Below are 24,415 nucleotides of genomic sequence, written 5' to 3'. Positions count from 1 at the left end.
CATATATTATATTTATATTGTCGTTTCTGTTTGTTCTATATTTCATATCATTTTTTTTTAAATGATTACACACTTTAATTTTATTTTAACCTTTTTAATTTATTTTTTAATTTTAATTTAACTAATTAGTTATCTTAATCTTAATTTGTAATTATTTATATTATATGATAATTATTTTCACTGATACATTTTTAATTATCTACTAATTATATCCTTTCTAAAATACACTGTATATGTGGGACGGAGGGAGTAAAATTTTATTAATTAGTAAATATATGTAAGATATTTTAATATTTTTGTCATATGTATAATATAATTGTATGTGTAATATATATTTATATTTTAAATAAAAATTAAGAGTATTTTGATATTAATATATAATTAATATTTTTTAAAATAAAAATGAATATTTTACATTGAAATAAAATTCAAACCAAAATAAAAATCAAACACACCCTTTATTTTTTACTTATCTCAAATTTATATTAAAATCCTATTAGTCTTTTAGCGCCGGCGTTCGAAGATTGTGACATAACTAATCCAGACAGAAGAAGTATAATACTCCCTCCCTCCGTTCCAAAAGAATTTTCTTGTTTTTTTATTTTTGTCTGTATCAAAATAATTGTCCTATTTCCTTATTTAATAATCGTGGTCCCACTTTATAACAAAATTATTCATATTTTTTCAAATTATCCATAATTATTATTCTAACTTACTTTTTAAAATTCTTCAAAAAGTAAGACACATTTTCAATTAAATACTATTATTCCTTAATTCCTGTGCCAACCTTCAACCAGACACTTCTTTTGGGATGGATAGAGTATTATATTGATTAAATGTGCCATAAAATAAAATATTTTAAAAAGTATATAAATAAATTGATAAAATGAAAAAAAAAATAGATGAATTAAATTATAGCATATTTGTAAATAAATGTAATATAAAAATATATAACTTAAGGAGTATTAAAGAGTCTTTCGTTGTAATTAGAACACGTAAATTGTTGTGGATAAATATTAAAAAAAAAAAGAAAAAAAAAAGAAAAAAGAAAAAGAAGGCATATATTTGACAACAAAATGAGAATATATTTTCTTTGTCTCATCTAAATAATTACAAATGAATTTTGTAATAAATTAAAAAATATAATACTATTATATTTGTTAGAAAAAAAGTGTGTTTATTTAACTGATAAAAATGAAGTATTCTTTCTTTTTCAAACATGATACAATATTTATTTTCTGACATAGAAAATTAGACTAGTAGTATTAAACATGATAATTTTAAAATTAAATAATATGATAAATTTAGTGTAGGACAAAGATTAAATATATTTAATTATTTTTTATTTAAAAATGTTACAAAATGTTTGGACAAACCAAAAAAAATATTACAGAATGTTTGGATGAAATGAGTATTTATTTTGTATTAATTGATCATCCACATGTTAAGTTCGGATTTAGATGTTTTAGATTTTTAAAAAATTAGATCAGTTCGAACCTGAAACGAAAAAAAAAAAAAAAATTTGATTGAATCAGGTCGGATTTTAGATTGACCTGATAGCCTGAAATTAAATATTAAATATAAAAATCATGTCGATAACCCAAAATCAAAACCCGGCATAATTTCTAAAATAATTGTTTATTTAAAATATTAAATCAAAATTTATATTTTTTTATTTAAAATACTATGCTCAATACATATTTGTTACATTATATTTATTTTCTATTAAAATTTCATTTGTTTCAAACCAAATATATATTGTTGAATTCATGACTTGAATTGGACTTTATTATATTCGGACCCAACTCATTTCGCTAATATATATTTAAATTAATTTAATTTTAAATTATTGATATAACCATTCGGGCCATTAGCCCAATTTGTTCGGCCCATTTAAATCAGCCATATCAGCAAACAAAAAGAAAAGAAAGTACATATAATTATTATTTTTTTCTTTAAATCTATTTGACAAATTTATACTTATATCATAAATAATACTCTTTTTTTTTTTTCTCTCATAAAAATATAAAATTTTTGGGCATAAAAATTTAAAAAAGATATAATATTTTAATACTCTCTCTATTTGCCGTCAAATTTATTCTTGTTCATTTTAATTCATCCGTAAATTTATTCTATTACTCTATTAATCATGCAAATTTAGGTTTACTTTTTTGTTTTTTTTTTCTATGGGTTATCATTAAAAAAATGCTCGTTTTTTCTTTTAAATAAAAAAATAATATTACACTTATATATATATTTTACTATGAAATAAAAAAGTAATAATTATTATTCACTTTATTAAAACGCATATTTGGTCAAATAAGTACACTTTTGTATGACGGATGAAGTATTAATTTTGACAAAGTCAATATTTAACTATTACATTCAATTCAATATTTATTTATAACAAATATGACTATTTTTTATTATTATTTTTTTTTTCATTTTATTTAATTTATAATTAAATTTTCAAAAGTATTTTCAACTATCATTTTATTTGTATCACTTTTTCAATATTATATATATGTTTTTAATATTCATATCGAATTCAAGTGTGCTTATTTTATTGGAGGAAAAGAGTATTCTTTTTGTAATTTCTAAAAAATATAGTGCTAAAATCAGAATTTCTATATGGTGTGTTTTTTTTATTAGATTTAAATAATATTTAATATGATATTTTACAATAACAAAATTATTTTTACAATCCAAATAATAAAGAATAAAAATAGGTTTAGTGAAAATATTTACGAGAAGAAACTCTGGGTCATGTCTTTATACATAGTTTGTCTAATATTATTTATTTTGTCGAATTTATTTTGCAAGCTATTAAGTTTAACTGAAAATTATCCGAAGCGCACTCAAAAAATAACTGTTGTATATTCCACATTTCTGTTATGCTCTAACGCCATATTTATTTTTTCTATGTTGATTTTTTAATATTAACTATCATAATTATACGTGCATATAAAAGATAATTTTAATATTGACTATAATGACACATAATTATACGTGTATATAAAAGATAATTTTTAATATTAAATATAATGACACAAAAATAAATGTAATGAAAGAATAAACAAATTTAAATAAAAAGTAAAAATATTTAAATGAGACATAGTATTTCAGGTCAAACAAGCGCATTTTATTCAAAGTGAAAAATAATTAATTATTGTGAAGAATCATTTTTCCCCTTCTAGAAGATCAGTCGAAATAATTGGCAAACAAATATGGTCCTACACCCATCATCTAAAAACAAATGTGTTTTTCCTATTCAATGCAAATAAATATGGTTACGGTGTGTGTTTTTTTGGTTTAAGTTTGATATTAAAATAATATTTAATTAAATATTTTATGAGAAAAAAAAAATATTTTTTTTAAAAATATAGAATCTAAATAATAAAATTAAAAAAAAAAAAGATTAATTAAAGAAACGAACATGTATATGTCTAATCCAACTACAAATGTGCTAAAATTATGTATATTTTAATTATGATTAAATAATATCATCACTTATTTTAACCCACTCAAAGATAGAATTGTTAATTCACATATTTATTATACTAAATATATAATATTAATATCGTAAAATCCAAATGCGAAAAATAAATAAATAAATACATTAGTTCAATTCACACGACGTTTTTAGATGAAGTATTTTAAGGGTGTGTTTGTTTGGGGGTTTGGATTTTGAGTTGGGATTTGAATAGTAAAAATTTTGAATTTAAATAGTTGTATGATGTGATATAAATAGGGTTTGATGTGATGTTTTGAATGTAAAATTGATTTTTTTAGTATAATATAAAAAATAAAAAATAGGTGTTTGATTTGATATTTTTTGGGGGAAAAAATTGGATGAATAGTGGAAATCCACCAAAATCCTTCAAACAAACACACCCTATGTGTATGGTATGAGATATTGAATACTTGACTTGATGTAATAATTTTTTGACTTTTTATAACGAGTATTTTGATTTTTTATTTTTGTATAAAATATTGTATGTTTTTTATTACTCCCTCCGTCCCATAAATATAATTTTAATTGTGTTAGACATGAGATTTAAAAAATATTGATATTATATCAATAGTTGGTAAAAAGTATGGATAAAAGACATTTTTGTCCTTGTGAGTATATTAAAGTAAAAAAGAGTGGTAATTGTGTAATAAAAATGAAAAAATATGAGTAGTTTTAGAGTGATATGATTATTTATAAAAATAATACTATTATTTTAGGACGGATAAAAATAATAAACAAGACTTTTATATTGGGACATAATGAATATTATTTTTGGAGAAATTTTAATTTAAAATTAATGTTACGAGAACAAAGCTATTGATTCCAAATTATGTCTGACTACAATTTCAAACATAATTCGTTATTGCTCACCTCATACAATTTTCAATAAAAATATTATTTTTCTCATAAAATATTATATTAAATTACTATTTAAATAAACATTTAAATCAACACTTTATTTCAAATCTCGACCAAACAAACTAAAATAATAATAAAAACAAACTAATAAAAATACAAATAAAGTATAGAAGTGGACCATGACATGATCTATATTTGGATCAGATTTCTTTCTCAACCACAAGAAAAGAAAACCCTTTCTCACTTGCATTTCCATGCAACCTTCTAAAATTATTGTTGATTATTGTATTTACAAAAATATAGTATATACATACATATATATATATATATATAGCATTAATAATAATAATAATAATAATAATTTTTTAATTATGGGATTTTTTTAAAGAAAATTATTTTTATATCTCAAATTTATTCTTAATTTTTTCTGTACATCTTAGTACGATATTTGATAAAAGTAAAAAAAAAAAATTAATATTTAATTATTACACTTCATTCAACACTTATTTATAACAAATGTTAATAACTTTATTATATTCTCTCTCTAATATCCTTAATTATTAATTAGAAATTAAAAATACCTTTGATTATCTTTTTATCTTTTCCAAAATTTTAATATTCTCTCCATCCCATAACAAAGTATCCATTTTTTCATTTTAGTCCGTCCCATAACAAAATATCTATTCCTTTTTAGTAACTGTACTGTTTACCTAATATTACAAATACCCTTACAACTTACAATATATTACACAAATGTCATTACCTTTATATTACACGTACTAATAAAGTTATTTTAGTTATTTCTATTTTATTTTACTTGTAGAACGGAGTAAGTAAAATATTTATTTTTGAAATCTTAGAACCTAAAATGACTAAATATGACCGATGAAAAAAAGTACAAAAAATATAATATAATATGTATGCGCTATTTATTCATAAAAATTAATAATTTAGTACAAAATATTATTTTTAATATTATTAATATAATTTTTTGTAATTCACACAAAAAATACATTCATAAAAATATACAAAATGAACACATCAATGACTAATATTTTTAAAAAATTGGAGAATTTGTTTGAGCGACAGATCATGTATTGATCCGACTAAATAAACATTGTACTGATTTTACAGAATTAATATATATTATATGGTAACTTATATATATCTCAATATATATTATATTATAAAATAGGATATATTAATTTTAAATATTATCATCATAATGCTTACTTGACTTCAGCATCGATCCCAACCCATTTGCTTGTCTTTAGTTTTAAATCAAAATTGACTATTTTTTTCATATAACTTAATTATTTTATAATGATATTTTGATATTAATATATAATTATTTTTATTAAAATAAAAATAATAATATTTTTTTAGTAGAATGAAAAAGAAAATAGTAAAAACTTTGAATCTAAACAAAAAAAAAAAGTATATATATTATTTTTAACTTAAAAAAAAATTATCCACTATTATTTTATTCTATTAAATTTGAAAGAAATTTAGGAACATTATTCAATTATTCAACAAGACCGATTATAATTTTCCATTTTTGTTTTATGGTCAAAGATTTCAATATTTTTACCTTCCGATTACTATATATTATATTCTTTCTACCCACCAAGTCTACGATTAATTTTCTGTTTTATTTATACCCTTGTGTTTGTTTGGTTTTAAGACTTAAGCTTATTATTTATTGCTATGGACTTGTTTGATTCTAATTTAAAATTAAAATAATAATTTAAATTTAGTTATTTATGAAAATATGGCACTTTATTTATAATTTTGCAAAACAAAATAATATAAAATTTACTGGACAGTTTTTATTGAAAACAATAAATGATGAACAATATTTTTCTTTAAAACAAAACAAACATACTTAGGGTTTGTTTATTTTATATATTGGTCTAAAGAATTCCTTTTATATAACATATAAAAAAATATATAAATAATATAAAAGTAATAAATATATATAATAACTTATATTTTTAAAAGATATATATTAAAATTTTTTATCAAAACAAACAATTCGTTATTACTCTTTAATCTATATTATTATATTTACTTATAAATACATCACTACTAATTGCACATTGAATTTATTAAAAAATTCTTCTATTTTATTAATTAATTTATATATTTTTTAAAATATTTATACTTTATATCATAAATAAAAAAAATATTAGTATATTATATTCAATTCAAATAACTATAAATTTATGAAAAAGTACCCCCTCCATCATAATAAAATCCACTTACTTTTTCTTTTATATACAATTTTATTAATAAAATAGACTATGTATAATAATTTTTACAATTTTATCTTTTGAAATAAAATATACAGATAAATTAAAAAAAATACTTTCGAATTCCTACCTTATCAAAAAAAATAAAAAAAATAAATGAATTATATATATTTTTTTATTTTGATAAAATATCACTTTTCTATATTTTTTTACTTTAAAAAATTTTCATTTTGAGTCATTTTATTAAAATTAGTAACCGATCAAGTTTGTAGTATATTATTAAGTAAAGGTTAATATAATAAAGTCTGCGCACCAGAACACGCTTTTAGAATTTTCAACACACGCTATTTCCGTTTCTGTTCTGTTCAGTTCCGTTCCGCCAAATCCAGAATTACTTAGCTGTACGCTCCCGCCAATCAGAACCCGCCACGTCAGACGAAGCTTCTCGTTCTTTCCTTTGTTATTTCCTTACCCTTTTGCTTTTCGTCCTTTCTTTTCTCATTTTTTTTTTCTTCTTTTTGGTCTTTGACGGTCTCTCGATCCAAAAGTTTCTTCTTTTGCTCTCTCATTTCTCTCTCTTAAATGTATTTATTCATACTCGGAACCTTCTAGACGACTTTCTCTGCGCTCTCAGTTGGATCTCTCGAGGAATTGATCAGCTGAATTGACGTCTGTAAGTGTGGATTTTGCTGTTGTTTGGTGAATTGATGTTGTTTTTGATGTGTAGATTTTCATTATCTTTCGATTGATGTAGGTTACGGTTAGGGGAAGCTGTATGGCTCCGCCACCGGTGGATCGCAGCGGCGGCGGCGAATCGACGGCCGGTGATGCGGCGAGATCTCTTCCGACGCCGTTTTTGACTAAAACTTATCAGCTTGTAGAAGACCACGCCATTGATGAAGTCATCTCCTGGAACGAAGACGGATCTGCTTTCATCGTTTGGAATCCGACAGAGTTTGCTCGAGATTTGCTGCCTAAGTATTTTAAGCACAACAATTTCTCCAGTTTCGTCCGGCAGCTCAACACTTACGTAAGATTTTGATCATCTATCTGTAAGTTTGGGAGAAATTTTCCAATACTTGTTGCTGTTGATTGATTTGGTAGAAATGAACATTCGCAGGGATTCAGAAAAGTCGTACCTGATCGGTGGGAATTTTCAAATGAATGCTTTCGGAGAGGCGAGAAAAAGCTTCTCTGCGATATTCATCGCCGGAAAGTTTTGACGGCGGCGCCGGTCGCGGTGGCTACTCAAGCTGCTATAGCGGTAACGGTGCAGCCGTGTCCAGCTCTGCCGCTGAGAACGGTGTCTCCATCGGACTCCGGCGAGGAACAGGTAATTTCTTCCTCCAATTCCCTCACCGCCGTACCGGAGTTCAGCGGCACCACCGTGGAGCTAATCGGAGAAAACGAGAGGCTGAGAAAAGAAAACGTGCAGCTCAACAAGGAATTGACTCAAATGAAAAGCCTATGCAGCAATATATACTCTCTAATGTCCAATTACGCAACCTCCGCCACCGCCGCCGGTGAAGACCGCCAAATCCGCAGCTGCAAATTAAATCTACAGGAAAACATCCTGAAGCCGCTGGATCTGTTACCGATGACGAGATTCTGCGAAGAGTTGCAGAAATCCGGCGCCGCCGCGTCTGGCGAAGCCAGCAACATCAGATCAGCAGCGGAGGAGATGACGGCGAGACTGTTCGGAGTTCCGCTGTGCCTGAAGCGCGGCCGGGAAGGCGACGGCGGCGCCGGTTGCTCTGAATCGGAGATGGATTTGCAGCTGCAGCAGCCGGGAGGCGAGATTAAATCTGAGCCGATGGATGAAGATAACGTAGATGAAGATCAACGGTCATCGTGGTTCGATCGGAGCAGCTCTAGAAATCAAAGGGTGTGCAATTGACGCACGTACGGTGGGGATTAATGTAGGCGATTAAAACCAGGGGGAAATGGAATGTGTGTAGAACAGTGTAGAAGGCTGTGCGGGGGCGGCAGAAAGGTAGTCTGGAACTTGACACGTGCGAGGCTGGGACACGTGTCACGACAGCCTTTTTTCCTATAGGCGTCCTTTCACGAAGGTTCTTAATTTAAGTGGAGCGTGTTGTCGTTTTTTATTTATTTTTATTTTTAAGTTTTAAATTGTTCGAAGTGGGAATAATATTTATACCGCGCATTATAATTGTATCTCTTTTTGTGTGTGGGTAGAAATTAGAAGTGCCTTTCTTTTTTTATAATATATAGGATTTATTTTTATTTGTATAATTTTTAAAGTTTTACTTAATTTTGATAGGGTTAATTATAATCAGGGATTAAAAGATACTTTCATTTTTTTTATTTTAAAATTTTTTACCAGTTTTATAGTTTTTTTATTTCATTTAAAATTAAATATTACTCCTTCAGTTTCACGTACCGTGTCTTGTCTGCTACAATGTAGATTCGGTATTTTAGAAGGGATCTAATTAGTAGATAATTAAAAATATATTAGTGAAAATAATTATTCGATAATATAAATAATTATAAATTAAAATTAAGATAATTAATTAGTTTAATTAAAATTTTAAAAAAATAAAATTAAAAAGTTTAAAATAAAATTAAAGTATGTAATTATTTTTAAAAAAGAAAAATGACATAGTACGTGAGACGGACAGAAATGATAATATGAACATGATATGTGGAACAGAGTGAGTAATTACTAGAATTGTATTAGATAATAAAATTTAATATTGCGACGAAGAATGAATTGATGAAATGAACGATAGCACGTTTGATCAGCTGAACCATTGACTGCAATAGTATTAGTAAACCGTACTTTCTTCGTCTGTTTATAAGAGTGTTTATACTTTGCTTGCTAATTTTTAAATATTAATTATTATATAAAAATATAATATAAATTAAAAAATAAATTTAAAAAATATTTTCATTAACATATTATAATATTAATAAAAAATATTTATATAAAAATTATATAAATATAATGATTTTATTAAGTACTCAAGATAAATACGATATAAAGTGGAATGAAATTGAAACGGACGGAAGAGTATTTGAAACTTGAATTAAATTGACCAAGCATCTAATTTCAATTTCAAAATAATTATGTTTTAACTAGTATTGTTTTTGATAAAAATCAATTATTTTATCGTAAGATTTACCTTACCAGCAAAACTTGTAAATTATTAAATCCGATCAAAAATTTACCTAAAACATACTAAATTCCAGAACATCTTAATTTACCGTCAAATCCCACAGCAACATGTAATAAATTTCCACCGTACAAACTTCAATACCACCTTTACCATACTATACCACATAACAAAATCAAAATACATTCATTACCTTCAATAATAACAAAAAAAACACACCCGAAACAACAAATACCTACTACAAACACACATATATATATATATAATATATAGATATAGATCTATATATAACCTCCGTGTAATCTTACTCACCAATTCCCTTCAAGAACTTAAGCACAGTCAGCATCGTCGGCCGGCTCGCCGGATTCTCTGACAGGCAAACGCCGGCGATCTGCAGCATCCTCAGCATCATCGGCTTCGTATCCGCGTCGAGTATCTTCGGATCGAGCGCGTCCGCCGCCCGGCCCCCCCTCATCTTCATCACCACCCACCCCGCCAAGTTCCCGCCCTCGACCCCCTTAAACTCCGGCCCTGTCGCCTCCTTCCCTGTCGCCAACTCCACCAAAATGACCCCAAAACTATACACATCCCCCCTCGTCGTCGACTTCCAGCTCTGCCCGTACTCTGGCGGAATGTACCCGAACGTCCCGGCAATATCCGTACTCACGTGCGTCTCACATGCACTGATCAGCCTCGCCAGCCCGAAATCCGCGACCCGTGCCTCAAACCCGTCGTCGAGCAAAATGTTGCTCGATTTCACGTCGCGGTGGATCACATGCGGGATGAACCCGTGGTGGAGGAACGCGAGCCCACGCGCCGCTCCCGTCGCGATTTTCAGCCGCGTCGCCCAGTCGAGGACAGGGAGCGTCCCCGTCGGATTCGCCAGCCAGCTGTCGAGGCTGCCGTTCGCCATGTACTCGTAGACAAGCACCTTCTCGTCGCCGTACGAGCAGTAGCCGAGCAACGGGACGAGGTTTCGATGCTTCACTTTCCCAAGCGTCTCCATCTCGGCGAGGAACTCGCGCTGGCCCTGGGTTTTTGTTTGGCTGAGTTTTTTCACGGCGACGATTTTCCCGTCAGGGAGCGTCGCCTTGTACACCGTCCCGAACCCGCCGTCGCCGATTACGTTCGCCTTGCAGAAGTTGTCAGTAGCTTCGAGAATGTCAACGAGTGTCAATTTCAACAGGGGCTGCTCGAACATCGCGACGTTGATGCTCAACGGCTCCTTCGATCGGCTGCTGCTGAGGAAATAGAGATTCTGTTCGTCGGCGATGTTTGTCTTGCCATCGTGCATGTCTTCCGGATCGTTCCGGCTCGCCCGGAGTCGAACCACGACAATAACGGAAATTACTGCGAAGATTGATCCCAACACGACTGACGAAAGCCCCCAGACATTCAAAGGAAATGACGACTTTCGAGCAACGCTCGTCGTTGCCGGACATATTAGCCCCGTGATTTCGCCGCAGAGGTTTTCGTTCCCGGATACGAATACTTTCGACGAATTTCGACAGATTCCCTGTCGCGGAATTTCGCCGCGCAGATCGTTCTTCGCAAGATTTAAGAATTCGAGATTCGAAAGGCCACAGACGTCGCCGGAGATCTCTCCGACCAACTGGTTTTCTGAAACATCGAGATACTCGAGCTGCGCAAGATTTCCGAGCTCCGACGGAAGTTCTCCGGTGAAGCTGTTTCCATGTACATCGAAGATCGTTAAGTATGATAAGTTTCCCAAAGACCTCGGCAAGTCGCCGGAGAATGAATTCCGACTTAAGTTCACGATCTCGACTCTCCAATTTATCGAGTTCTTGAAAAGCTCGATTAGACGTCCCAAGAGACGGTTCTGCTGAACGTAGAAACCCACGAGATTCATCATTTTCGAGAGCGTCGCCGGAAGCTCGCCGGTCAACAAATTCCGACTCAAATCCAAATGGGTGAGCGCATTCAAATCGCCGAAACTCGGAGGCACCGAACCCGACAAAACGTTATTCGAAAGGTTAAGTTTAACCAATCTGAGCAACCGGCCGAGACCTTCGGGTATCGATCCTGTTATCAGGTTATTCCCGAGATACAATCCCTGCAACTTAACCGAATCACCGAGCTCGCGAGGAATACTTCCTGTCAACCGATTCTCGGATAGGTCTAACGTCGTGAGATTCGACAAGTTCGCCAACGATTTCGGTATCCTCCCGGACAGCAAATTGTGGTTCAGCAAAAGATCGACGATAACGACGCAGCTCCCGAGCTCTTCAGGTATTTCGCCACTCAATCTGTTGTTCGAAAGATCATAGACGCCATGGTGCTGGAAGTAGATCGAGTCGGGAATCACCGAAACCTGCTGGAAATACTTCGAATCCTTATAAGGAATTGCGCCGGACAGATTGTTTGACGAAAGTACAAGACACTGCAGCTGTGGCAGATCGACAATTCCATCCGGGATCGGACCGTCGAGACGATTGTTCCCCAAATCCAACGTCGTAAGCGCCGTGCAATTAGCGATCTCCGCCGGAATGTTCCCTTCGAGAAAATTTGAATTCAGATTCAGCACCGAGAGCGAATTCAACTTCCCAATATCCCCCGGGATTCGACCGCGAATATGATTGTTCGAAAGAACGATGCTTTGAAGCGAAGCGGCGTCTCCGATCTCGGCGGGGAGAAACCCGTCCAGCTGATTATTCGCAGCGGAAAACTCGATCAAATTCGACGATCTCCAAAAGCTAACCGGGATTGATCCCGTGAAGTTATTCGAATCCAATTCTAGAAGCATCAATGGAAGCTCGGCGAAGTAGCCCGGAATCGATCCAACGATATGATTATCAAGCAAAACAAGCTGCGTCAAATTGCGACAATCGACGAACGTTTCGTTGATGCTGCCGGACAGGAAATTGTGATCGAATTCGATCTCCGAAAGCATAACGGCATTACAGAGCTCCTTAGGGATCTCTCCTGTAAGCAAATTACTCCCCAAACTAATGTGAGTCAGCATCGAACAATTCCCGATTTCCGGTGGGATTTTGCCGGAAAATCGATTGTTCGAAAGCAAAATCGAATCGATTTCCGTCCATTTCCCGATCCACGAAGGCAATGCCCCGGAAAACTGATTCTTTTCAGCCGAAAACGTCATCAAATTGAGGTCGGAAAGCTCCTCCGGCAAAGCTCCGGCCAGGGAATTGAACGACAGCAGCAAAACCTTCAAGTTCTTACATTTTCCGATCTCTGACGGGATGCTGCCGTTAAGCTCGGAATAAACGAGATTCATTACAGTCAAGTTTTGCATATCTCCGACGATTTTGGGGATCGGACATTGCAACGGGTTGTAAGAGAGGTCGAGTTTGCTCAACGATTTGAGCTTCGAGAATGTCTCCGGCAAAGGGCCTTTCAACAAACAGGATGGCGCCGACAGGATTTCGAGCTTCGACAATTCGCCGATCTCCGCCGGAAACCTGCCGGAAAAATGGTTCTCGCCAATGTAGAGCTCGATTAAAGAGGTGAGCTGTCCAATTTCCGGCGGGATTTCGCCGGAGATGGAGTTGTTCGAGACGTCGAATGAAGACAGAAATCGAAGCTTTGATAAAAGATTCAGAGGTAACGAACCTGTAAGAAAGTTATTCCCAATGGCCAGAATTTGAATCTGTGATAAGTTTCCAATATGGGGAGGGACATCGCCGGAGAAGGAATTTCCCGACAGGTCGAGGGATTGGAGGTTCGACAGCATTCCGAGCTCCGGCGGGATTTTTCCGGCGAAGAAATTAGGCCCAAGTCTGAGAGTCTGCAGCTGAGTCAACTCGCCAATCTGACTCGGTAACTCACCGCTGAGGCGGTTATGCCCCAAATCCAAAACCCTAAGCCTTTTCAGAGTAGCTATTTCAGCCGAAACGACGCCGTTTAACTGATTTGCAGAAAGATCGAGAACGACGAGGCCGGCGACGGCGAACACCGCCGGAGAGAGAGGACCAGCGAGAGACTGAGTCGAGAGAACGAGCGACGTGACACGGTCGTCGGTGCAGGAAACGCCGGTCCAATTGCAGTGGGGAATCGATGGCTGCCATGAGAGGAGAATTTCGGGGTTTTCGAGGGAGTTTTTGAACGAGAGAAGATTGTCCCTATCGGACATTTCCGTTGTCTGCACAGAATCGACATTGAAGAAGAAAGGTTGAATAACAGTGATGAACAAATTGAAGAAGACGAATAGATTGGACGCCATTGTCGTCCTCATAGTGCTCTGAAATTTTTGCAGAAGTAAAATTAAAAACCCTTTCCCCCTTTCCAATTTCTTCATATAATGCTGCAATCGCATTGCACACTCCTCCTCATAATGTAGTCTAGAGAGAGAAAGCTTGAAGAGAGAGAGAGAGAGAGAGAGAGAGAGAGAGAGGGAGGGTACGCAGTTTGTTGGGGGGCATGAAGATGGAGGCGAAGGTACAAAATTCGAAATCTTTTTTTATTTTCGATTTATTTTATCAGCCGTACAAGAAGATGAGCGCGAAACGGCGTCGTTTCAGCTGAGAATCTCAAAGATGTTGCTTTCTTGGAGTCAGGACCTCAGATCCCGCTCATTTTCGCCGTTTATTCTGTAAGTTCCAACTATTTAACGGCACAGATATGGTGTGGATCTGTGGTCCTTGGATCTTGCTAAAATAATCATACGGAAAGCGTCGTAGGAGTGTCAGACTGTTCCCTATAAACTCATCAGTCTTTCAGTTTTCATGATGATATTGATTCTCTTGGGCCAGAAGTGAATTGACCATACTACCCTTCGTGGATTTGCTTGGATTTGTAATTTTGTGATTATTATTATTTTATTATGAACGTGCAATTTTACAAGAACATTAATTTGTACTATTAAATATCATAATAAATGCAAATTTAAGTTAAAACCCACTGCCAATGAATGCAGAAATAATTTTAGTCAAAAAAGTTTTCTTGACCCAAATATAAACTTTAACTCCAATTTAAAATCAGTTAGCAATTGTCATAATTAATAAAAATTAATAGCAATATTTATATATTATAAAAGTGTAAACTTAAAAATAAAGGAAAATCGCGTTAAAATATACTATATTTGTCTCACTTAAATTATCCCATTTTGATTAGACACGAAATTTTAAATATTGTATAATTAATAAATAGTTAAAAATTATATTAATAAAAATAATTATAAATTAAAATGATTAAATAATTTAATTAAAATTTTAAAAATTATAAATTATAAATTTTAAAATATGAATTAAAGTGTATAATTATATATCCAATAATGACAAATTATAGACATACGAAAATAAAAATAATTGACAAATTAAGTGCAAAGGGATAGTAATAAACTAAGTACTCCATCAGTCCAATTGAGAAGTAATTTTAAAAAATAATAATATTCTAATTATAGTGTATAGTTAAAAATAATGTAATTATATATATTTTATATATATATAAAAATAAAAAAAAAAAAATTGATGTAAAATAAGAATTAACATTCCAAATTAAAAATGCGTACTGTATTAGCTATGGAGTATTAAATTAATTTTCTACTTTTAGTAAAAAAGTATAGTGGATTAGGTAGATATATTGGAAGGTCCTGGAGCAAAAGGCAGACACATCTGTACCCTTGATGAAAATGAGATTCCGCAGTTGACGGCACAGATGCGAATCAGGTTCTGAACTCCCGGGGTCTCTTGAAGCACTAGATAACTACCGTGACTTGTTTGGATGTAAAAAAGATATTGGATGGGACGGTGGTGCATAAAAATGGGAATGGGAAAGTGAAAAGAGCCCCAGATTTCAGGTGTCTCTGCACAGGAAACAAACAAACAAAGACTACTTCTGAAACTTTTGCATCATTTCTTTACCTTGGCATTAATAGATTTTCACTTCATGATTGCCGTCGGCCTCGTTTGCCTTCACTTCAATTTTGTCACTGAAACAGTTCAATTATTTGTTCCACTTTTGCGTAAACCACGAGTAAACAAACACGCTGTTCCATAGTATGATGGACGGTGGCGATTATTCTGGCGATGAGGTCCCGGGATATTTGGCTTCGTTTTAAATTAATACTCCCTCCATCCCAAAAGATTTATCTTATTTTTCTATTTTCGTCCGTCCAAAAACAATTGTCTTGTTTTCTTATTTAGTAGCCGTAGTCCCCATTTTATAACAAAATTATTCATACTTTTACATACTACCCATAATTATTACTCTAACATACTCTTTAAAATCCTTAAAAAAACAAACACATTTTAGTCAACTCTCAATAAACCACTTCTTTTGGGACGGAGGGAGTAATATTATCTATTTATTTATATAATTATCTACTTTTTTTAAAATATTATCTATTTATTTATGTAGTTATCTATTTCTTTTTTATATTTATTTAATTTTAAATTTTTTAAATATCATCAACAAAATAAAAAATTGCATTAATTTTTTTTATATTTTTATCGGTATAATATTTAAAATATTAATTAAAAATACAATTATAACTTAAATGTATAAAAAATAATAAAATATTAAATTTTATTTGTAATTTTAAAAATTATGTAAAATAAAATATAAAGAGAATATTTTTTAAACCAGTAAAAATGAAAAAATATACCGTAGACGCTGCAAAAATGGAATTATGTGTTGGAGATGGTCTAAACACCCATTGTGAATGTATTCAGTAGAGTTTATTTGATTCAAAATTTAGATGTATTCAATTTAAAAAATTTTAAATCTTTTAAAATATGAATACATGCAATTTAAATTTTTAAAAGTTTTTCAAAATTTGCATGTATTCAATCTAAATTTTAAAAAATTTGTAAAAAAAATTATGTATTCAACAATTTATGAATTTAAATAATCCATGAATTTTTGTGTATTGTTTTATAAAATTGTTAATAAATTTCACTATGTAAAATATCTTATTATGACTTGAGATTATTATGATTTTCATTTTTTTTAAAAAAAAAAACATGCATATTATTCTCTTTGTGTCAATAATAATTATGTATTGTTTAATATTTATTTAATATATTATTATAATAATATCAGTAAAATAAAAAAGTTTATATGTAATATAAAAAATACTGATTTAGCTACGAATGAGAAAGTATATAACAATTCCGTCAATATAATTTAGTTATATAAAAAATATCAAAAAATATAAAATTGTATATTAATCTATCTATTGTACTTCATATATAAAATATTACCTTCTAAATTCACGCAAAAGATAATGTCTTTTGTTTAGGCACGATAAGTTGATAGAATAGATTAGCTATTTAGTTAGAAGATGAGATATTTAGTAATTAAAAGAAATTTATCATTATATCTCAATAAATATATACAAAATTATACTCTATTTGTATCATAATTAGGTATCCGTTTGCTTTTTGCATGTAATTTTATAAATATTAGTATTATATTCGGATGTAGTAGGAATAAAGTAAAAACGACTAAAATAATATTATTAGTATGGTGTGATATAAATGTAATGGTATTTGTGTAATATATTGTAAGTTGTAAGGGTATTTGTAATGTTAGTCAGATAATATAATTACTAAAAAATGAAATGAATATTTAGTTATGTGACAGTCTAAAATAAAAAAATGAATACATTGTTATGAGACGAAAATAGTACTTGTTAATTGAACATATATAAAAATAAAGAAATTTTGATGGTTCTAGAACTTTACTTAAATTTATTAATTAATAAATATGTTTAAAATTGATAAATTTATTACAAAATAGAAAGAAATCACAACGTCATAAAAGAATAAAAAGAAGTTAATTTAAAATGTATATAAAAAAAAAACAAAAAATACTCCATCTGTTCCAATACAATATAGTCTTGTTTACCATTTTTGTCCGTCCCAAAATAATAGTTTCATTTCCATAAATAATCATATCACTATAAAATTGTCCCTACTTTTCATTATTATTACACAATTGCCATTACTTTTTACACTAATATACTCACAATGACAAAAAAGTTATTTATCTTTACTTTTTATCAACTATCAATGTAATATCAATATTTCTTAAATCTCATATCCAATACAATAAGACTATACTTTTTGGACTGAGGAAGTAATTAATATTTTCGCGGACAAACTCCAGTATATCTGTATTATTAAGATTGATTTAATTGTCACAGGTGTGCAGCAATAATAATACTCCATCAGTTTTCGTTAATTGAGGATGGTTTGAAGCATAACAATAATAATAATAATAATAATAATAATAAGCAACGACTCTTGTTCAGTGTGATGGCCCCTACTACTTATAATTAAATACTACTGTAAAAATTATTTAGTTGTTTTTTAATTATGGGTTGGTTATTTACTACACAACCACTTATGTATGCTAATACTTAACAACCTTTATTTAGGATGTTTTAAGGATTTTAATGACACCAGAGGTGACAATATCGGGCCAATCCGATTTTTTCGTTTCGATCCGGCTCAGCCCGGCTTGGCTCGATTTGATTTATTTTAGGTCAGGTCAAGCCCACTTTGGTATTATATCGGGCCTAGAAATCCAGCCCCGGACATGGCCCGAGTCAAAACCGTGCCGGGCTAGCCGATTTTAATATTTTTTATTTTTCAATTAATATTTTTTTAATAAAAAAATTAATAAAATCTTGAATGATAAATATAAAACATGGAACCATTAAACTATACTTCAATTTTTGATATATACTTATTTGTTTATATATTTATAAAATTATTTAATTTAAATATATTGAAATTAAAAATTGGGCCGGGCTAGGCAGGGCCCGATCTTGAGGGCCTAGGCACTACCAGTTTATTATCGTGCTAGGCTAAGTATGGTCCGATAATTTCGGGTCTATCTTTTTAGATCCAAACACTTTTTTTTTTTTTTTTTCCATGCCGAATTCGGATCGAAATTTTTGAATCGTGCTTATTTTTACCGGTTATAATTACACCCCACAAAATTGTAGGCCATTTTTAGGCGTGTTTTAGTATTGACAGCAAATATAGTGTTAATCAAATATAATCAATATTGTACTGATAAAAGTGAATCGTGTACTTAATTAATTAATTAGTAGTATAATTTTTTATCATTAAACAATATAATTATATATAATTTATTTTTAACTATACTTCCTCCGTCCCATAAGAAGGGTCTATTTTTTATTTTCGTCAGTCCCAAATCAAATGTACTATTTTTTTAATTTAGTAATTGTACTAAATACCCTTTCAACTTACAATATATTACACAAATACCACAACTTTTATATTACATAATACTAATAAAGATAATTTATCTTTTTAACTATAATTCAATATAATACTAGTATTGAGAAATCCATATGTAAAAAATAAATATTAGTCTTTATACGGGACAAAGAGAGTAATATATTATGAAGCAGTATATTATATATAAATCTATTGTACGCATATAAAATGCAATTTAGAATACATTTTAATATATTTCCAACTATAACCAACCAAATTATAAATTTTTGTTTTAGTGATTTTAGCAATTATCACACGTCACTATGTATTTTTTTCATAGATTTTAGCAATTATCACACGTCACTATGTATTTTTTTCATAAAATATCTTATATAGTATTATTAATTTTTAAAAGATATATATATATATATATATTCTAAATTTTGTCAAGGTTACACGTTGCAAAGAGAGATGCATTAAGCATAAGGAATGAAATTTTTGATTGAATGTGACCAATTCCAATTAGAAAGGGCAATTTCTTTTACAACTTGCTTACGTGTCAACAACATAGTAATAATAATGTGGCCCACGAGAGCGACCAAGTTGGTCAACGTATTATTTTCGTTTAGTCACACACATGATTCTTTTTCTTTTTTTTTTTAATCCGTATAATAAAAGATAAAAATTACTTTTTTTATTTTTAATAAATTTATTCATTTTAAATATATTTAACCAATATAAATCAATTTAACTAAATTTATAATATATTTATATACATATAATTCACTTAAAATAAGATATGTTATGTGTTGGATTAAAAATTGTGTTTGTTTGGGGGATTGGATTGAATTTACACTATTCATCCAATTTTTTTCCCCCAAAAACATCAAATCAAACACTTATTTTTCATTTTTTATATTATACTAAAAATCAATTTTACATTCAAAACATCACATCAACACCTATTTATATCACATCATACAACTATTCAAATTCAAAATTTTTACTATTCAAGTCCCAACTCAAAATCCAAACCCCCAAACAAACACACCCTTGGCTATCAGTCAGATTAAGTATCTATTAATTTATTGGGGTTAAATATGTTTAGTAAATGCGGGCCTCCAATGTACAAAAACCCGATAACTTATTAATTGGATGATGAAGCCAATCAATACAAAGGGATATAAATAGGGTTGTGATCCAGACGCAATATCCATTACGTTCCATATCTCATCGTGGGAGTAACGGCAGAAACACTAGCGATTTTCTCAAAAGGGGTTGCGCCATAGACTTAAAGAACACAAAACCCTCCATTGTTTGCAGATTTGAATTCGACTATGTTAATGGAATAAAGTTAGATCTAATTAGCTTTATTTTCTTATCTCAATTATTTTAACACTATAGATTCTAAGCTTATGTTAAATTCTTGATAAGTTCTAACATTATGTTTAAATAAAAATATTAATGATGGTAATACCAGTTCAAATATTGTAGACTTTGGTAATATTCTGTTAGTTTTTATGATTTAAAGAAATTATTTATTTATTTTCAGAGTAGTGAAATTAATCCACAGTCTATTCCTACTAAAAATAATAATGTTAAAATAAACCTAGTGATTTAAGTGTGTGAAACTAGCGTTGGTCCTTGTGTAAATGAAATGTCTAAAAAAAATATAAACTCTTTAAAAGTGAATAAAATTTGAAAATTAATCCCAAAACCAGTGTTTTGTCATTGATTGCAAATAGCTATTTAAGATTAAAAATGACAAAAAAAAATAAATATTAGATTTAAAACAAGATTAGTAAAAAAATATTTATACAAAAAGATATATTAATTATAATGAAATATTTTATCCGATTGTTAAATTTTATACCGTTCATGTTATGTTTGCTTGGTGACACATCTTGGTTAAAAATATAAACAAATTGATGTAAAAAAGTTTTTTTCTTTTTTTTTTTTACTTGGTGATTTAGATGAACATATATGTATATATATATGAATCAACCCGAGAGTTTTGTGGATAAAAAAACTTACTTAAAAAAATCTTCTTATGATTTAAAGCAATCACCTACATGATGAAATTTAAAGTTTAATGAGCATATAAAATCTGTAAATTTTAAAAGAAAATATGGCTATTTGTATTTTAAAAGAGTAGTCAACATTTCTTATTAATCTATATTGATGACATGCTTTTAAATAGGTAAAAATATAAAAATAATTAATAAGATCAGTAAGTGCCTAAATGATCATTTGGATATGAAATTTTTAAGTGATTATCAGTTCTGCCCTAATTATTATTTTGTTTTCTAATAAATTTATGTTCATTTTTTAGTAAAAATATCACATTTTTTCTACTTTTTCTTTATCTTAAAAAATACTCCCTCGTCCCATAAAATATGTCTTATTTGGAATGGACATGGGATAAGTTAGAGTAATAATTAATGAAAACTTGAAAAAATAGGAATAATTTTGTTATAATATAGAGACCACCGTTACTAAATAAAAAAACAAAACAATTGTTTTGAAACGAACGAAAATAGAAAAACAAAACAATTATTTTGAAACGAACGAAAATAGAAAAACAAAACAACTCTATTGGAACGGAGGAAATAAATTTTTTTTATTTTTATCGATTTTATCATATTAGATCAAATAAGTACATAATTGGACGCCAGAATAAATACTCCTTCCGTCCCAGATACCATGTCCACATTGCCGTTTCTGTCCGTCCCACGTACCATATCACTTTTCTTTTTTTGAAAAATAATTATACACTTTAATTTCATTTTAAATTTATTTTTTTAATTTTAATTAAATTAATTAGTTATCTTAATTTTAATTTATAATTATTTATATTATAGAATAATTATTTTTACTAATACATTTTTAATTATCTACTAATTAGATTCTAGATCCCCGTGTATACAGTAAGTGGACGGATGGAGTATTTAAAGATCATCTATATGATATTATGATTTGACACCATAAGCAGCCCACATTAGAAGAGGTAACTAAGAGCATCCTCCTCATACTACATCAGGAAACGAGGGCATTCATTTGCACGACCCTTTTCGATCTTCGAACACTTTCCACGTGTCAAGATTCCCTAAGAAAACATGTCAATGCGGAATTCCTCAATCCCCACGATGAAAAGAAGCCTCTATTCTTACATTCTCCCCAACCCAATCCCCCCACGACACGTGTCCCCTCAATTTCATTACAACCCCCACAGCAATAATTACCCAACGATTCCCAATTCATCAACGTTCAACACTATTTTGCACTGCATTTAGACACTACACACAGTCCGTTCGATCATCCATCTGAGAATCAATCCCACCCGTCCATCCCTTCCCCCCAAAATCCTCCCTCTATAAAATCCCCCAAACGTCGAAAGACATACACACAATAAAACTCACTACATTACCTCATCGGGCTCTGTCCGTTCCTCAGCCGTCCGATTTAAAAATGTCGACGCTGTCCGTCGGAGGAGTTATCGGGGAGGTCGTCGACAGCTTTGTCCCGAGCGTCAAACTCAGGATCACCTACAACATCAACAAACAAGTGTCCAACGGGCGCGAGCTCATGCCCGCGGTTATTACAGCTAAGCCGCGGGTCGAAATAGGCGGAGACGACATGAGGGGTGCATATACTCTTGTAAGAGTTTCGTGTAAAATAATAATGTGGGATTCGTTCGAGCATGATTAGTGTTCTTACCGTGTTCTTTTTACTTCGGTCGTTGTAGGTGATGACCGATCCTGATGTTCCCGGCCCCAGCGATCCATACTTGCGGGAGCATCTCCACTGGTTGGTATCGTCGATTTGAATAAATAATCTAACATATGGAGGAAAAAAAAATGTATTTAAATAGTTGACAATTTTTTTTGCAGGATTGTTACAGACATTCCAGGCACCACCGATGCATCGTTTGGTCAGTCTCTGTTACAAGAAACTACGGCTCTATTTATAAACAGTTTTAGAACTTGTGACACTATTCATCTGTAATAAAATTTTCAAAAATACTACGTCTAATATATTTCTTTTTTTACAAAACATTATGTCAAATAAGAACTTTTTACTATTTTAAATTTTTTTCAAAACTTCAAAACTCTATATCTAAATAGATTCTACGACTCTGTATACTTGTGTTTTCAAAATTGTTTCCGCATTATTCATAATTTTTTCTCTAAAAATATCATATTTAATACATGTTTTTTGTTTAACATATATGAATATTTTTTTGTTATTCAAAACATCTGAACAAGTAACAAAATGCCTATTTATACTTGGGCTCTATCTACATATGGTTTCAAATCAATTTTGGCACTGTTCATCACAGTTATAAAACAAATGAACAGTTCGCGAACTTGGGTCAGTTCGGCTCGTTTGAGCTTGCTAAAACCTCGTTCGTTAAGCTAAACGAGCCAAACATGAACATAAATTTTGGCCTGGGCTGTTCATGAATGAGCTCGAGCTTGTACGCGAACATTCGACAATATTTATTTAAAAAATTAAATTAATAAGTATATATATCTTTATAAATATTATATTTCATTTTATTTTTATTTAAATTTATTAATAAATTTTATAATTATTATTAATTGAATTTATTTTTTTAAAAAAATTTAAATAAATAAAATAAAATTTCTCTTAACGAGTTGAGCTGAGCCGAATATGAACAAAAAAATTGCTAAATGGGTCGAACTAAAAAAAAATTTAACTCGTATCTCTTAACGAACGAACACGGGCCGAGCTCGAATCCTTAACGAGCCGAACTCAAACATGACAAGCTTGGTTCTGTTCGGCTCGTCTACAGCTCTACTGTTTATCAATAGTCCGCTTTCTCGGAAAAAAAAGAAGCATATCATATAACTATGTTTCATTTAAAATCTTATATCACATCAAATATCTATTATTTATTCAACCTTTTTACTAGCTCATAACTCTCGAAAACTCTAAAACACTTCTAGGACATATTAACTATAACCGTATCTTCTATTCAATTTTTACTGTTACCAAACCTACTCAAAATCTCGAAATACTTCTAAACCATATCTAAACACACGTATTCGAAAATTTATAAAAAATATGGAGCAATTGATTGAAGATAAGTTACCTGAATCAGGGAGGGAGATTGCAAGCTACGAGCCTCCGAAGCCAGTGATCGGTATCCATAGATACGTTTTTGTATTGTTCAAGCAGCGGTCGAGGCATACTGTGACGGCACCTGCTTCGCGGGATCATTTCGAAACCAGGAGATTTGCGGAGGAGAATGGATTAGGGCTTCCGGTGGCTGCGATGTACTTTAATGCACAAAGAGAGACTGCCTGCAGAAGAAGATAAGAGAAAACGAGATGTGCAGAAACAGCATGCCTTTCAAGATGTTTAATGTTATCTTTTCATATTCGATTTGTCTCATGATGGTAAATGTAACTGAGACTAAATTCGATGTAATAACATGGCATTTTCTTTCGCAAGATCACT

The 24,415-nt window shown here is 30.8% G+C and overlaps 3 protein-coding genes and 1 long non-coding RNA gene across 4 annotated transcripts; 2 read left to right on the top strand and 2 right to left on the bottom strand.

The window, feature by feature from the left end:
* Positions 1 to 6,819: 6,819 nt before the first annotated feature.
* LOC127256376 (uncharacterized) lies at positions 6,820 to 7,911 on the bottom strand. Its single transcript, XR_007839843.1, has 2 exons — positions 7,764 to 7,911; positions 6,820 to 7,674 (listed from the first exon to the last, which is right to left on the bottom strand). It is a non-coding gene; the product is annotated as an uncharacterized LOC127256376 (long non-coding RNA).
* Positions 7,400 to 8,802, top strand: LOC127256375 (heat stress transcription factor B-2b-like). The gene is made up of 2 exons (XM_051282353.1): positions 7,400 to 7,654; positions 7,745 to 8,802. Exons 1-2 carry the CDS (start codon positions 7,400 to 7,402, stop codon positions 8,519 to 8,521), a joined length of 1,032 nt encoding a protein of 343 aa, XP_051138310.1. The 3' UTR covers positions 8,522 to 8,802.
* Positions 8,803 to 9,910: 1,108 nt separating this feature from the next.
* Positions 9,911 to 14,119, bottom strand: LOC127256385 (leucine-rich repeat receptor protein kinase EMS1). Its single transcript, XM_051282373.1, has one exon. It carries the CDS (start codon positions 14,053 to 14,055, stop codon positions 10,066 to 10,068), a length of 3,990 nt encoding a protein of 1,329 aa, XP_051138330.1. The 5' UTR covers positions 14,056 to 14,119; the 3' UTR covers positions 9,911 to 10,065.
* Positions 14,120 to 22,315: 8,196 nt separating this feature from the next.
* On the top strand, positions 22,316 to 24,408 carry LOC127256317 (CEN-like protein 1). Its single transcript, XM_051282277.1, has 4 exons — positions 22,316 to 22,588; positions 22,677 to 22,738; positions 22,822 to 22,862; positions 24,057 to 24,408. Exons 1-4 carry the CDS (start codon positions 22,400 to 22,402, stop codon positions 24,272 to 24,274), a joined length of 510 nt encoding a protein of 169 aa, XP_051138234.1. The 5' UTR covers positions 22,316 to 22,399; the 3' UTR covers positions 24,275 to 24,408.
* Positions 24,409 to 24,415: the final 7 nt, after the last annotated feature.

Source organism: Andrographis paniculata, unplaced genomic scaffold (genome assembly GCF_009805555.1).
Source record: "Andrographis paniculata isolate CXL003 unplaced genomic scaffold, ASM980555v1 Contig55END, whole genome shotgun sequence".
Taxonomy (NCBI): domain Eukaryota; kingdom Viridiplantae; phylum Streptophyta; class Magnoliopsida; order Lamiales; family Acanthaceae; genus Andrographis; species Andrographis paniculata.
Note: the sequence above shows the minus strand (reverse complement) of the source record. Positions and strands in the feature narration are given on the sequence as shown.

What these genes read in the sequence shown, in the direction of transcription:
- LOC127256375 (XM_051282353.1), top strand. Translation starts at nt 7,400, where the DNA reads ATGGCTCCGCCACCGGTGGATCGCAGCGGCGGCGGCGAATCGACGGCC. An exon ending in TCCGGCAGCTCAACACTTAC is followed by an intron (nt 7,655 to 7,744) that starts GTAAGATTTTGA and finishes GAACATTCGCAG; the next exon opens with GGATTCAGAAAAGTCGTACC.
- LOC127256385 (XM_051282373.1), bottom strand. Translation starts at nt 14,055, where the DNA reads ATGCGATTGCAGCATTATATGAAGAAATTGGAAAGGGGGAAAGGGTTT.
- LOC127256317 (XM_051282277.1), top strand. Translation starts at nt 22,400, where the DNA reads ATGTCGACGCTGTCCGTCGGAGGAGTTATCGGGGAGGTCGTCGACAGC. An exon ending in TGAGGGGTGCATATACTCTT is followed by an intron (nt 22,589 to 22,676) that starts GTAAGAGTTTCG and finishes CGGTCGTTGTAG; the next exon opens with GTGATGACCGATCCTGATGT. An exon ending in TTGCGGGAGCATCTCCACTG is followed by an intron (nt 22,739 to 22,821) that starts GTTGGTATCGTC and finishes TTTTTTTTGCAG; the next exon opens with GATTGTTACAGACATTCCAG.